Genomic DNA, 16653 nt, shown 5'->3' on the forward strand with positions numbered 1-16653 from the left:
GCATTTTTGCTGTTATCAATGGCAAACTAGCAAAACCACAATCACTGGGTAGAATAACTGAAAAACACTCTTTGGGACAGGCTTCAGGTGATCTTACCGGGCTGTGTTGTTACTGTCAACACATTACAGCGTTGAAATGTAAGAGAAAAGGTATGAGTTCAATTTACTTTTAAAGAAAAAAACCCAATGAAGATGTGAACATCAATGGAAGATCACCAGTCATTCAAATCCACGTTTATGCATCAGCGTTGGAAGCCAAGGTCTGAAGGGAGTACCTATACGCCAGTGCTGAGTTGCAAGTAAGGTAAAGAGCATAAGGTCCAGCACAGCAGTTGATGAAAAGACTTAAGTGGTGGTTAGGACACCACCATGGTGGTGATAGGTAGATAGATAAAACATCTACCAAAATAAGGCCTGATTAATTATAGTAATTAGATGTAGGTTTACAAAGCAATGTAAAAATAACAGCCACTGAAACTCAACCTCATGTCACTTATTCTTTCATCTTCAGGTATGTGAACCTACCACTCACTGCAGCTTGATTATTTGGCACTCAGCCACCCAGCATGGATGTAACACAGCCGTTCTCATCCTATTAAAAGGTACAAGAATATCTGCATATACTGTGTTTAAATCATTTAATAATGGTATGGCTACAGCAGATACACTACCTTGCTGTGAATGCAATGTCTCTGAGAGATATTCAAGACTACTTGAATTTCACTAGCTCGGATATAGATAACAAAACATTTATATCAGCACTGACCTGCCAAAGAAGCTGGGTAAATATGCATGCCAATGCCTGATACTTCATGGCTTTTTTTTTGCCATCAATACTTGAGTTAGCTACTCTAAATTTAACACATTTTCTCCCTTATCACTGTGGTTACACTAATGCCTCAAGGAACAACTGATATTGAACCATAGCGTTTTCTGCAGATGATAAATGCTACTTTATACTTCTCTTCCAACTTTTGTAAAAGAGAAGAGTGTATCATGTCTGCATTGGCGGGCATCTTATGTAGTCAGGCTTTCCCTTCTAGACATAATTCCAGTATTAAACTGTTTCAGTTTGGTCCTGTCAAAACAAAAATAAGGGTTGGAGGAAAATTAACTTCTCTTGTAACTTTTTTTCAAAATCAGTGGAGTTCATTCATTCTAGCTGAATTTGTTCCTTTACTCTGGGCCGTTAATAAAGGATTTTTTCACATGGGCCACCTATTGCTTTGATGACCACACTCATACACATTGAAAAATATTTCAAAATGGAGACTCTTACGATTAGAAGCCATGATGCCAAGTACCATGATGGCATTTCTGCGTACAATTGGATCTTCATGTGAGATGAGTTTATACAGATGTTCCACTGCTCCAAGACCAAAAAGTGTCACTTTGTTTTCATCACCTGAAAAGTAATTAGGTTAAAAGTTCTGTAAGAATGCAACAAGCTCACAGTTCTAATGCAACAAAGTAAAACAGCTCTCAATCTTTTATTGGACTGTAGAATCAAAGAACAAAGGCCTGGACAGGACCTTGGGAGATCATCTAATCTATACCCCAAATAAACATGTGTCAAATAGCATCAAGGATTAATAGTACCTAGGACTAATTTGCATTTGTAAAGCAAAGGATGCTTCTGTCTATTGGACACCCAACTCATTTGTTGGAGACTGCAGTGGTAGTACAAAGGACAGCTTTCAATTTAGCGAAGTACAGGTGAATGATACCATCAAAAACCTCATTTTATTTTCCTCTTTTCTTGCCAGGGCAAGAGTAGAGGGGGAGGATGACCTCCCTCGACCTGCTGGCCACACTCTTCTTGATGCACCCCAGGATACCATTGGCCTTCTTGGCCACAAGGGCACATTGCTGGCTCATGGTCATCCTGTTGTCCACCAGGACTCCCAGGTCTCTTTGCACTGAGTTGCTCTCCAGCAGGTCAGCCCCCAACCTGTACTAGTGCATGGGGTTATTCCTCCCCAGGTGCAGCACCCTACACTTGCCCTTGTTGAATTCATAAGGTTCCTCTCTGCCCAACTCTCCAACCTGTCCAGGTCTCTCTGTATGGCGGCACAGCCTTCCAGTGTGTCAGCCACCCCCCCCAGCTTTGTGTCACCGGCAAACTTGCTGAGGGTGCACTCTATCCCCTCATCCAGGTCATTGATGAACATATTGAGGAGGACTGGACCCAGTACTGACCCCTGGGGAGCACCACTCGTCACTGATGTCCAACTAGACTCTGTCCCCCTCATCACAACCCTCTGAGCTCTGTCTTTCAACCAGTTATCTACCCACCTTACTGTCCATTCATCTAACCCACTCTTCCTAAGCTTCCCTATGAGGATGCTGTGGGAGACCGTGTTGAACGCCTTGCTTAAGTCAAGGTAGACCACATCTACCGCCCTCCCCTCATCTATCCATCCAGTCATGCCATCATAGAAGGGTATCAGATTAGTCAGACATGATTTCCCCTTGGTGAATCCATGTTGAATACTTCTGATAGCTTTCTTTTCCTCCACATGCCTTGAGATGACACCCAGCACAAGCTGTTCCATCATCTTTCCAGGGATGGAGGTGAGGCTGACCAGCCTGTAGTTCCCTGGGTTCTCCTTCTTGTCTTTTTTGAAGACTGGAGTCATGTTGGCTTTCCTCCAGTCCTCAGGCACCTCGCCTGTTCTCCAGGACCTTTCAAAGATGATGGAGAGCGGCCCAGCAATGACTTCCACCAGCTCCCTCAGCACTCTCGGGTGCATCCCATCGGGGCCCATGGACTTGTGAATATCTAATTGATCTAACTGATCCCTCACTCGATCCTCCTCAACCCAGGGGAAGTCGTCTTCTTTCCCCATTACTTTCCCCAAAGCCTGGGACTCCTGAGGGCTGGGCCGAGCCGTAAAGACCGAAGCAAAGAAGGCATTCAGTAACTCCGCCTTCTCTGCATCCTCCGTCACCATGGCTCCTGTTTCATTCAACAGTGGGCCCACAACTTCTCTGGTCTTCCTTTTGCCTCCAACATACTTGTAGAAGCCCTTCCTGCTGAGCTGGACATCCCTGGCCAGGTCTAATTCCAAGGCGGCCTTGGCTTTCCTTGTTTCATCCCTGCACGCTCTGGCGGCATTCTTGTAATCCTCCCAAGGGGTCAGTCCATTCTTCCACTTACTGTAAACTTCCTTCTTCCACTTGAGCTTTATCAGAAGCTCCCTGCTCAACCATGCAGGTCTTCTGCATCCCTTGGCTGATTTCTTGCTCTTAGGGATGCACCAATCCTGAGCTTAGAGGAAGTGGTCTTTGAATACCAACCAGCTCTCTTGAGCCCCTTTGCCTTCCAGAGCCCTAGCCCACAGGATCTCTCCAAGCAGTTTCTTGAAGAGGTCAAAGTTAGCCCTCCTGAAATCCAAGGTTGTAATTTTACTTCTTGTTGTTTCATCAGGGAGTGTAGTGATAGGACGAGGGGTAATGGTTTTAAATTGGGTAGATTTAGATTGGATTAGATTAGAATAAGGAAGAAATTCTTTACTGTGAGGGTGGTGAGGCACTGGAACAGGTTGCCCAGGGAAGCTGTGGATGCCCCAGCCCTGGAAGTGTTCAAGGCCAGGCTGGATGGGGCTTTGAGCAGCCTGGTCTAGTGGGAGGTGTCCCTGACCATGGCAAGGGGGTTGGAACTAGATGATCTTTAAGGTCCCTTCCAACTCTAACCATTCTATGATTTTATGAAATAAATTAACTGCAAAGTGAAAACAACTCCTTCTCTTGTGACACACTGCAAAGTCTACTGGAAGACTGCAGGAATATCAATGATTTATCGATGATAATATTAACAATTTAAAGGATTATTCATTTAGTAGAAACAGAAAAAATGAATAGTTGTCTTCTTGCAGTGTGCCATATTTTAGTGTGGACAGCAGGGAATGAGCCCAACGTTTATGGTGTGCGGTTCATAGCTGTCCCCAACAGTCCAAATTCTCTCTTCCCATATCCAAAATTTGGTTGCATGTCCTCAGCTGAGCTTGCCATATTAAGCTGAACCTAAATATCTTTCAGAACCCAACCATCCCTAGCCAACTGCAAAGCCTTCAGCTCTTCTCTCACAACTTCAGCAGTGTTCATAATTGCCATCAGTACAACAATCAGCATATAAACCCATAATTTTTTAAGAAAACCAAGAATGCTACCAGTGTACACCAATTAGAGTGTCTGGCATAGAATGAGTAGGAGACAACTTAGGACATTATGTGCTACATAATTTTGAGCCTTTGTTATACAGTTGTCTTCTGGGTACCCGGAACTTGACACTTAGCTATAGATAATACAGGGACCTTTGAAAATCTGGAATCTTGGGAGACTTGTTAGATTCCCAACAAATACTGAAATAAGCTCGATAAAGGAGGCTGAGCAGTCTAATGAATCATCTGTCACAGAAGTACTGACACAAGAGCTATACGCCAAAATAACAGAAACAGGCTAAAAAGTAATTTTCATTGAAAACTGAACCTTGAAGTAACTACACTGGTACAGAAGTTTCAAACTGTAACATAAAAAAGAGAATTCTTTCCCAGATGCAAGTCTGTTGCTCATAACAAAAGAGATCTAGGTTATATTTAAATCAAGCTCTATAAACAGAGAATATAAAATTCTACAACAAAATGATAAAAATTTCTTTCACGCAAACCACAGCACTTCTTTATAAGTGCAAATACAGGTTTGATAGATATTTCAGAAAACCCTCAAAACCTTGACAGAAAACTTTGAGATGAATTGTGAACTACTATCAAAATCTAAGCAACACAACACTGCAAAAAGACTAACCTTTTGATGCAAATTTATACAGAGCATCACATGCTTTGGCCAAAACTTCCTCTTCAGGAGAACTAAGCATTAGCACAACTGTTGCTGCTGTTTTGCTTTCAACCAATAAAGGATCAAACTACAAACAAAAAAATAAAAGGAAAGAACAGTTTGATTTATACTGAGCCTTCCCCACATTTCATTAAAAAAAATATAGTTTGAGATCCACACTGAGTTAGAAATATTAACATGAGTTGTTATTTACTTGGAGAAATGCGATTTTTTAATAACAATTTGAGACATTGTTGAAAAATAAGAAAGAATAACTGACTTCCAAATATAATCATGATTTCATCCTGTATGAAGATTTTGGGAAAACCTTGACACTTCCCTGTACATCTGGGAAGTCTTGAAGGAAACAAACTATGTAATTCTGTCACGCATGTAAGAGCATCCTGTGGCTTCAGAACTGCTGGATTCTGAGGTTTCTTTTGAGCAGCTGTGCGCAGAGCCTGAAAACCTGAAGACACTGTCCAACGTCACGCTTGCTGTGACAAGCTGGAGGCATGGGACAAGTCATGGAACAAAGCTCCTTTTCAAAGAAAATATAATCAGCTTACTGTACCGTAAGTTATTTTGCTTAATAATGACTCAGCAACAAGAATTAAACCAAACAGTGGCAGATTGGTCCAAGTTACATCTTAATAATGGGCCTCAAATATTGGAATTCTTTATGGGAATTTTCTTTTTGGATTGTAGGCAGGTAAAAAATTCGGCTTATCGCAGCAACATTCATTCATTCTACCCGTATGAGAGGCACATAGGAGAATTAAGAGATGATGGAAAGCCCCTTTATCCACCTTCATACTTGTCTACTTCTGCCCATTTGTGTCCTTGCGAGGACATGATCCTCCATGTGCTATAATTTAAGCACAGACATGTCTCCTGAGTCTGGCCAAATACTTGGTGATGGGATAAACTGTAATTTTTAGAAAAGCCTTTTAGTCCTCCAGAGAAAAATAAACACAAAGACTGATCTCAGATGACGTTTAATAAGAAATGAAATATGAAATAAGAGTTTTAAATCTCAGTTATTTATTTACATTGATCTAATACCAAAGACGCTGTTATATTTCTCCATTTTTGTTGTCTCTCGTGTTCACAAGTAATCAAATGAACTACAATTCAACAATAATTCCTAGGCTTTAATGACTGGTTGGCACATGAGCAGAGTGAAATTGGTCTAATCTCTACCCATTTGTATAGACATTAGATTCACTACTACTGTCAGAAATATTCAATAGGCACTTACTTTCCTATCAGAAGCAGTTTTGTGCTGAAAACACAGTAAGAAGAGTCACTGAAATCAATGTATGTTTAAGAAGTCAGAGCCCTGAGCAGGTCAGTGATTTGCTGGGAAATAACACTGTCCCTCAAAACTATCATAGAACTGGACAGGGCTTTTGCTTATCAGAATGCCAGCATAGCTAGAGTTCCCCCCTCCTTTTTTTTCCCACTTTATTATTTTTAAAATCAAGGCTTGCTCCTAAATCTTCATACATCATTAGACTCTTCCCTTAATGGCACATACAGGACATTACCTGCCAGAATAATATGCCTGAAGTTACAAACAACCTTGAATTAAACACAGAAATTTGACTGGTTTATAAGCAACATTTCCAACATTCAGTTTGCATTAAGAAAAAGGCAAGTTAAATGAAAAAGAAAGCTATAATTCAAAAACTCCTATATGTCTTTGATCATCATTTTTGTGTACATTTGACTTCAAAGCCATTTTTTGGCTTCTATCAACTTAACTTAGTTGAAATTGAAGGTAATACAAAATATGTTTCCAGTCAGACCAAAGACCCATCTAGCCCAGCATCCTGTCTCCAACAACGACCAGTAACAGGTGTGGGCAAGCAGACTGTTAAATTTACCTATATTCCCTCTCAGACTCCAGCACTCCGCAACCTAGAGAACCGTTGAGCTACCGATTTTCTCTCTGTGGTCAAAAAGTCCAAGAAAAATTTTCCACCAGTTAATTTGGTAAATAATTTTTGAAGCCATCTGCATTTTGAGACAGAAGTATCACAGTTTAACAGTCATATAAATAGTTGTGCCTTTTCTTTGTTTCAACACTACCACCTGATCATTTTATTTGTCCGCCACAGTTCATTCACCGTAAGAAATAGCAAAATAAATGACACCCATTTGCCTTCTCTGTATATTCATTTTGTAAGTTTCTATGATATTCCTCTACACAGTAACTTCCTTTTGGGGATGAAGAAACCTACTCTCTTTGATCTTTCCTCATACAGAAGCCACTCTCTCTATTCTTGTCTTTCTTAGCGCTTTTCTATAGTTCAACTGTACCTTTTTTGAGATGGAAACACCAGAACTCTAAATGGCATTCAACACGTGCATGTATCTGATAGACTGGACGACACAGGACGCAGAATAAAACCCCATGACCTCCCACTGGCAACCTCTCTCCATTATGAAACTTGAACAGTAATTTGTTTTCTCACTTTTGCTTTCTATTTTATAGCCAGAAGAATTTCTTTTTACCTGTTAGCGATTATGTGAGTGAAGAGCTTGGTCTAAAAACTTTTGAAAAAGCTCAATAACTCTATCAACAAGATCACCATTATCCACTTTCTCACTGACTCCTCTAAAGAATTCAAATAGATTTCAGAGATCAAATTTTCCGCTACAAAAGTAGTATTGATTCACCCTCATTACTAACATATTTATCCATGTATCTTTTTTTTTGTGTGTAACTATTTCTACCAATTAACACCATGTGAAAGACAAACTTTCTGTAATTTTTGATATATTTCTTTTTGAAAATGAAATTTTCTACCCTCCATTCCTCTGGTACAAAGAGTATACATTAATAGCATAAGTAACAGTACCAGAGTTTCAGATTTTAGTTATTTTTCAGTTAGAACAAGACCTGTGCAAATATTATTTATTCATATTTTAGCAATTTCTTCACATTTGTTTTAGTGATTTGCTACACAGCTTTGTCTTTTGACAAAAAAATAACTCATTTAGCTTTTCTTTTATGACCTTAATCACCTAATAGTATCCCTCTCAGAAGCTTCTTGCTTCTAGTCAATTTAGAAAAGCTTTATTGCTAGTTGTATCTTTGCTAGTTCTCTCACAAAATATTTTGGTGCATTGTGACACTGCGCTTTTACTTCTCACTTGTGAGGGCAAGGGTTTTTTTTGTTTCCCCATTTATATGCAAATCCCCCCTTTTGAAGGATGTATTTATCTGTTATTATTCTATTGTTTAATAATGCTGTCATTTAAAAAAAAAATCCTTTAAATTTGAATTAACTGACTACAGGTCTCCTTTATCGTTGCACTTCTCATAGATTCTTTAGAAGCATTACTTATATCTTTGGTATTCTTAACCTCTTTTCCTTTACTTAGAAAAACAGAGTTACTATATACCTAGTCATGCTAATTGTTTCAGTTCCGTCATTGTCTGATCTCCTATACTAGCAATATAAAACCAAGATATTCCACTGAATCACAAACAGTTGATTTTAGAAGGCACCTCTGTAGATGATCTGGTCCAACTGCCCTGTTCAGAGCAGGGTCAGCTAGAGCTCAAGGCTGGTGCACAGTCTGATTTTGACTGTCTCCAAGGATGGAGACTCCATAACCTCTCTGCATGACCTGCGCCATGTTTCATCACTCTTACAGTATCTTTGGTTATGATTGGTTAGGTGGATCTGGATCAGGTGCCCCCTCAATCAGTTTGCAGATGACACCTAGTTGGGTGGAAACGTTGATCTGCTTGAGGGTAGGAAGGCTCTACAGAGAGACCCAGACAGGCTGGATTGATGGGCTGAGGCCAATGGTATGAGGTCTAACAAGACCAAATGCTGGGTCCTGCACTTGGGTCACAACCACCCCAGGCAGCGCTACAGGCTTGGGCAGAGTGTCTGGAAAACTGCCTGGAGGAAAAGACCTGGGAGTGTTGGTCAACAGCTGGCTGAACATGAGCCATCAGTGTGCCCACATGGCCAAGAAGGCCAACAGCATCCTGGCTTGTATCAGAAATAGTGTGGCCAGCAGGACTAGGAAAGTGATCTTCACCTTGTACTCAGCACTGGTGTGGTCACAGTGGTCACTCCAGGTGTGGTCACTCCAGGTGTGGTCACACTCACCAACACTGAGTGGAAGACAATAGTCCTCTCTCTCAAGTTGCTGGCAACACTCTGTCTAATGCACCCCAGGATTTTTTTAGCTTTCTTTGCCCCAAGTGCACATTGCTGGTGCACATCCACTAGAATCAACAGGTCCTTTCCTGTAAAGCTGCGTTCCAGCTGGTGATCACCCAGTCTGTACTGGTTATCAGCCAGTCTGTACTGGTTATTCCTCCCCCAGGTGCAGGACTTGGAATTTCCCTTTATTGAAGTTAATGAAATTCCCATTTTCCCATTTCTCTAGTTTGTTGAGGCTGCACAACCACCTGGTCCATTAAACATTCCTCTCTATTTCGTATCTTCTGCAAACTTGCTGAAGAGGGTGCACTCTGTCCAGTCAGTCAGGTCACTAATGAAGAGGTTGAAGAGTACTGCTCCTGGGATCAACCGCTGGGGCACAACACTGGTGCCTGACCTTCAGCTGCATTTCATGCTCCTGATCACAACCCTTTCAGTCTGGCAGTTCAGCTAGTTTTATACACTGTCCATTTATCTTGTCTGTACTTCATCAATTTGTCTATGAGGATGCTATGACAGACAGCGTTGAAAGCCTTACTAAAGTCAAGTCAAATTAATATTTAGGCATTAATTACTCAAAAGAAGGTGTTACTGTGGAGACTCAATTTCAGGAGATGACAGTGCCACTTCATATATTCCACCTTTTTAACATCAGTGTTGTGAAGTAAGACATTTTCAAAAATACTCAGCTTGCTTTCAGTGATAACGCCTCAGTATTTTCTCTAGTCGTAATCTTAGGCTTCCCTTTTAATGCCTATGCCCTAGCTGATGATCAAATAGTAATATTGTCTAGACCAAACTTAATGAAGATATCATATGAAAAGTTCCTATCGATCTATGTCAAAGCTAGCATATTTTATCTGCCTGAATTACTGTCTAAGGTCATCCATATAGAGACAGAGGCTTAAAGCAATATTTTTCCTGGAGAAGCCCAATTATCAGAATGGATAAAAGACAAATTATGAAAGGCAGGGAAAACGAAGTCCTCGGAATACTTTCTGAAACACATAAGCAGTGTCGAGTCTAAGAGATGCATTTCCCACCTGTTCCTAGAAAACTATAAAAATTAGTGGTCACCTGCAGTACATACATTCTCAGAGCATTTCACATGCACAAAGGCCCTCTTTGATCAGCCTGTCCACATTATCTCAAGGCTTCTTTTCTTGGACTTGACATTTTCATAAGCAGATTATCAATCAGAAGATAATAGCAAATACATCTTTTATTTTGTCTGCATCTCATTTCCTGCCATCTGAAATATCCAGGTGAAATTTAGAGATTTAATTTCACATGATCACTATTAACAATATTCTCATAGCTAGATGATTTTCTTAGTTGATAGTTACAACTAATCCATAATCTATTTTCATGTTTAATACTGTTTTGCTTTGCAACATTCAGGTTTTTTTCTCCTTATAGGACTACTAGAAGAGGTATGCTAGCCTAAAGTATGATAAGGGTGAAAACTAAGCCAAAAACTACAGATGCCATCTGGACTTCACTCTTTCCAATTATTTCCTTTTTAACAGTTTTATTCATCCTTTCTGTAATTTTATTTTTTTTTCAATTGTTGAATATCTTTTCTAACATTATTCACAGTATATTGTAGTAGTTCATAGGCTGTACCATAATTTTTTCTCGAAACTCTGACAGTGTCTTTTGGATCTAGAAGTTGTGGTGCTGTCTCTACTGACTTTTAAATATCTACTGAAAAAGTCAATTTTTATTACTTTGGAGGGGCTTAGCTCATCTGTATGCCTTAAATCTACTTTCATGCCTTTCAATTTTTTTTCTTAGACTGCAAAGATACTAAGTTTTCTTTCTTCAGGCTTGTTTTAATTAGTCCTATCCACATACACCTTCTTTGTGTCTCCTCCTGGTTTTCTAGGTTATTCCATACAGAAATAGCTTTAGATCGATTTATCCTCTCTTGTTGAAGTTTTATGTCAAGTGTCCTTTCACAAGGATTTATTATTGATTGGAGCTTATGAATTACGTTTGTAATATTCATCTTTCCACAGAACAGTTGGGCAAAACCTGATATCAATTGCTGTGCCTCAGTGACGTCATGGCGATTGGATATTACTGTCTTAGTCAAAATAATTTATGGTTATTTAATATTGAAATTATTACGTAGTTCTTGCTGATCAACTTTTCTGTGACCTTTGAAAAAGCTCTTGCAGTCCCATCACTCTTTACAGCCAAACCCATTGTTTTTTAAAACAGCGTACTGAACTTTGCGTTTAGTTTCATGCTCCTCTGTGGGACTCGCTGAGGTCCTGATTTTCATTAACTTAGTTATTATCTGGCATAGAATTTATATTATACTCTTTTCAATATCTCTGCCTTATTTCCTCTACTTCTTTCCGAGTAAACCAATTAAACTTTAAAAATACCTATATTTTGAACCTGTCTTTTTGGGGATCTCTTTGTACCTTGTGAATTTATAGACACTCTTGAAAAGTGTGCTAGTGTCAGGCCCTTAATCTCCACCTGTTGAAAAAAGTCACATTACCACCATTATTCCATATTTGGCTTCAGCTCTTGTACTTCTCACTGTGAACTTCCAATGATACGAGAAAAACCTGAACGGCTGCTAAAGGCTGTATATCTTTGCAAAAGATCCAGAATACATAGTACTGTCATTCCAAATGTCTGTAAAATTCTGTATTCAGTAAAAAACTCTGTAGATCCATCTAGGCTCTTAACTCTTTCATCCTTAAAGAAAGGGAATGTCTCCAAAGTTGAAAGGACAGGCAGACTTCAGGTCACTCTTCTCCTTTCTCCTTTGATTTTTACAAATGGAAAGCTAATATTGCTCTTCAAATAAAAAGAAGCCTGGATTGTTTCATACACTATTATTTGCAAAGCCTGCCAAAGACAACAATCTCCACAAAGAACTACACATGCCCAGTCATGCTGGTCTGTATGCTGTCCAAGAAAAGCAGAAACATAATCATCTTTAAAAGACATTTTTAGAATAATGTGAGTAACCTAGGAGAGCGAGGAACTATGTAAGGATGGTAGAGCTGGGCCTATAATTGTGTAATGTTTATATTATAGCACATAGCAGTTTATAAACTTACCACATCCTTGGGTGGAGGCTCTACTTCCTTCTTTACTTTTTTACCCATTCTAAAAACAAAAACAAAAAAAATAAAAGCAGACAAACAAACTCCCGTCTGTGTTTTAGGAATCAATTTACTAGTGATTCATAAAAGCTTGTAAGACACTCTTTCTCATTCATCTGACCCACCTAATCAGTTTGAAGATTTCTTCGACATTGTAATTTCTATGCAGAAAGTTGTCCCTTATAAACAAAACAAACTTTCTAACATTTCAACACATTTGGTAAAATACATCTATCAACAAAATACACAACTAAAATGAAAGATGTGAGACATTACGTGCTCAAGCTGTAATGTGGTACAAATGCGTAGGACATGCTTTTCTGCACGTTAGTTTTATCTGCATCTGTATTGGGTCTGCCTGAGGTGGGGTTAATTCTCCTTGTAGCAGCCCTCATAGTGCTGTGCTTTGTGTTGGTAGCTAGAAAGGTGTTGATAACACACAGGTGCTTGGGCTACTGCTGAGCAGCACCTGCACAGCACCAAGGCTGTCTGTCCAACACTCCACCCCTCACCAGTAGGCTGAGGGTGGGCAAGATCTTGGGAGGGGACACAGCCAGGACAGCTGACCCCAACTGACCAAAGGGATATTCCATACCATATGACGTCTGCTCAGCAATAAGAGCTAAGAGAATGCAGGAGGAATGGGGAGCATTTGTTATTTACGATGTTTGCCTAGTGGAGCAACCGCTTCGCTTACTGAAGCTCTGCTTCCCGGGAAGTGGCTGGATATCGCCTGCTGATGGGAAGTAGAGAATAAATCTTTTGTTTTCCTTTGCTTCTGTGTATAGCTTTTGCTTTATTAAACTGCCTTTATTTTGACCCATAAAGTTTTTTTCCATCTGTTTTTCTCCCTCCCTGTCCACTGAGGAGAGAAGTGATAGAATGGCTTGGTGGGCACCTGGTGTCCAGTTGAGGTCAACCCACCACAATCCATAAATCATATATGAACTTGAAGGTCTTATTAGGGTATTTCCCCATATTTGTCTATATATTCTATTTTGGCAAACATTCTGTACAATTGCAGAATGTACAATTAAGTTCTACCTTGAAAATGTGGTTCAAATTCAATTTGTATTCTCTGTTCATATTTCACAGAAGACAAAAATCAGGTCTGCAGGTATTAAGAAACAGTTCCGCACAGTACAAATTTCACTGATTTAAAAAAGTTACATCTATTTACACCAAGTCCAGCTTCTGTTTTTTTTGTATTAGCACATGTCCATGTGAACCAGGAAGACCTTCTCAGCTGCATCTAATAGTAGCTTCTGAAGCATATGGATGTAATACCTCATGTGGACCTAATTTCATGTGGCTTGCAAAACTTCTGCAGGCCAATTAAATTACAGGCCAAAGTAAAGAGCAACATGACCCACTAGCACTAGCTACGCATAGAACATAACCAGAGTTATGCCAAACTTAGGTTTGTTTTAACACTGCGTAAAAGTGAAATGTGCACTGTTAGTACCCCTTAGTAACTCCTGGGTTAGTTCTCAAAGGGAAACCACACATTTACCCTCAGCCAGGACTGTCCTGACAGCCTCCCTGTGGTATAAGAGATTATTTTCTACTGCAATATGAGCTGTAGCCTGGCTGGTTACAAAAGTCAGGGCTATTGCTGTGCTCAACAAGCATTTGGAGCTCTTCTTGAACACTCAGAATTTTTGGGGGTATTGTTCCTCTACTGGCCTCTCAAATTGTAACACAGCAGTAGTAAACCAGTTGATAAGCACATCCTAAAAATAGACCTGAAATTTAAAACTTCATAGGCAGGTCACTAATTATAGTTTTGAGAGGAAGACCCATACAATCAAAGATTCTTCAGCTCCAATCTGCTTTACCCTTGTGCATATATACATACAAATACATACACATATGAACACATGTAAATATGAACACATACACACACACTAGAATTCAGTGTTCCAGAAAGTGCACCTTTGGCTAGGGACTTATTATTATAAATTATAAATATTACTTATTATAAATTAACTTATATATGAGAAAGCATAAGGACAAATTACTGACAGTATATTCAACAAAAACGACGAACATACTACCTTCTGATTTACGCAGTCACTATAGAAAGTAAGCATCATGCACACATACAAGAATCAGATTTACAAGAACATTCAGGAAATCTGAGTTATTTAAATTGTGTTAAATCCTGGTATAGAGACATGGATACTTCCTTAGAATTATTCAGTTCAGCTCAATTCATTTCAGATATAAATTAAGCTAAAGTCATAAAAAGCAATTTTAATTCTGAATGAGTTTAATTAGGTTTAAACCAAACAATTTTAAAAGTTAATTCATGTAAAAGTGCTTAAAATGTTGTACAATTAATGTTCACAGAATCAAATAATTATACATATTCCAAGACTCTGAATAACTAAAGCCTTAATTGTAAACATCACTTCATGCTGTATAAATACATCCAACTTCTAAGAATATTTTGAAGAAACTTACACATTTCTACACGTCCAGAAATATTTGGTTCCTTGGTAATATTAAAAAAGCAGTATAATCTTTAGCAACAAGCACAGAGAACAGAACAATTACCTTATTGTGGATTGTGTCCCTCAGTCTGTTTCTCTGCTGCAGTTACTATTCTAGATTTCAATGCATTCTGACATCAAATGTTGGTGTTAGCTTTGTTCCCATAAAGCTCTCTGTATTCAGCGGTCATTCTCTGACTTGAGGCAATGATGCACGTAGAATTCTTTGGCTTACTGATAATTAAAAATGTGTCTTCTGCATTGAATTGTAATTATTGCAGACAATCAATGTGTACAGGTATTGAAAGCCTACTGACCCATAAAAGAACTTCTTATTCAAATCCCTTCCTCCCCATGATAACTGCATGTTGTCTTTCTCAGTGGGTTTACAGTACGCATATCTTTGATTCTCAGTTTACCATTCTAAATATTTAGAATTCAGAAAAAAATTGTAGCAGGATTAGATTTTTAAATGTCATTAAATGCTGGGTCTGTTACCCAAAAAACTTCTAAAAAGTAAGACTCTATGCACTACTGATTAAGTGTAATTAATTAAATTAATTAATTCCTGGAGAAATTGTCTGCTCATGGCTTGGACAGATGTATTCTTTGCTGGGAGAAAAACTGGCTGTCTGGCCAGGCCCAAAGAGTGCTGGCGAATGGAGTTAAATCCAGTCAGTGGCTGGTCACAACTGGTGTTCCCCAGGGCTTGGTATTAGGGCCAGTTCTGTTTAATATGTTTATCAATGACCTGGACAAGGGGATCAAGTGCACCCTCAGTAAATTTGCAGATGACACCAAGTTGTGCGGGAAGGTTGATCTGCTTGAGCACAGGAAGGCTCTACAGAGAGACCCAGACAGGCTGGATTGATGGGCTGAGGCCAATGGTATGAGGTCTAACAAGACCAAATGCTGGGTACTGCACTTGGGTCACAACCACCCCAGGCAGCGCTACAGGCTTGGGGGAGAGTGGGTGGAGAGCTGCCTGGAGGAAAAGGACCTGGGAGTGTTGGTCAACAGCTGGCTGAATATGAGCCAGCAGTGTGCCCACATGGCCAAGAAGGCCAACAGCATCCTGGCTTGTATCAGAAATAGCGTGGCCAGCAGCACTAGGGAAGTGATCTTCACCCTGTACTCAGCACTGGTGAGGCCACATCTCAAATACTGTGTTCAGTTTTGGGCCCCTCACTACAAAAAAGACATCGAGGTGCTGGAGCGGGTCCAAAGAAGAGCAACAAAGCTGCTGAAGGGTCTAGAGCACAAGTCTCATGAGGAGCAGCTGAGGGAGCTGGGGTTGTTTAGCCTGGAGAAAAGGAGGCTGAGGGGAGACCTTATGGTTCTCTACAACTACCTGAAAGGAGGTTGCAGTGAGGTGGGCATCAGTCTCTTCTCCCAAGTAACAAGGGATAGGACAAGAGGAAATGGCCTCAAGTTGTGCCAGGGGAGGTTTAGACTGGGTATTAGAAACAATTTATTCACAGAAAAGGTTGTCAAGCACTGGAACAGGCTGCCCAGGGAAGTGGTTCATTCACCACCCCTGGAGGTATTTAAAGGATGTGTAGATGTGGTGCTGAAGAACATGGTTTAGTGGTGGACTTGGCAATGTTAGGTTAATGGTTGGACTTGATGATCTTAAAGGTCTTTCCAACGTAAGCAATTCTATGATTCTAAATCTTAAAGACAAAATAAAGAATATTCTCATTTGAGTAATATTCTTTACTTCATGTTTGCAGGTTTCTAAAATCATGGGAGCATACTTTTTCCACATGTTTTTGAGATTAAAGGTTTGATTGTTTTAAATCATGTAGAGCTAGAAGTAATAAAGGACTTTAACATAGCAGATCTAGCCAATGCAGAGTCAAGCAATCTACGAAGTTATCATTCTATGCTACTTCCTGTCCTTCACCTGGAATTTACTGCCTTCAGTGGTAGACAAATTAGCCTGCTTTACTTTGCTCCTACCCAGTTGCAGTGCAATGGTCTAACCAGGTGTTGTCT

General features: G+C 39.7%; 1 protein-coding gene across 4 annotated transcripts in view; it reads right to left on the bottom strand.

Annotated features, from left to right (window-relative positions):
• Positions 1-16653, bottom strand: part of ARMC3 (armadillo repeat containing 3) — a 67074-nt gene that overhangs the window by 43808 nt on the left and 6613 nt on the right. For 3 of the 4 annotated variants that reach the window (XM_063323875.1, XM_063323876.1, XM_063323878.1), the window contains 3 exons: positions 12116-12164; positions 4807-4924; positions 1280-1405 (listed from right to left, as the gene is read on the bottom strand). In XM_063323875.1, coding sequence (XP_063179945.1) covers positions 1280-1405; positions 4807-4924; positions 12116-12163 — 292 coding nt within the window. In that variant the 5' untranslated portion in view covers position 12164. Of the gene's footprint in view, positions 1-1279; positions 1406-4806; positions 4925-12115; positions 12165-16653 lie in introns of those variants that run through there. The other variant, XM_063323877.1, reaches the window with a different exon arrangement.

This window comes from Chroicocephalus ridibundus, chromosome 2 (genome assembly GCF_963924245.1).
Source record: "Chroicocephalus ridibundus chromosome 2, bChrRid1.1, whole genome shotgun sequence".
NCBI classification, from domain to species: Eukaryota; Metazoa; Chordata; class Aves; order Charadriiformes; family Laridae; genus Chroicocephalus; species Chroicocephalus ridibundus.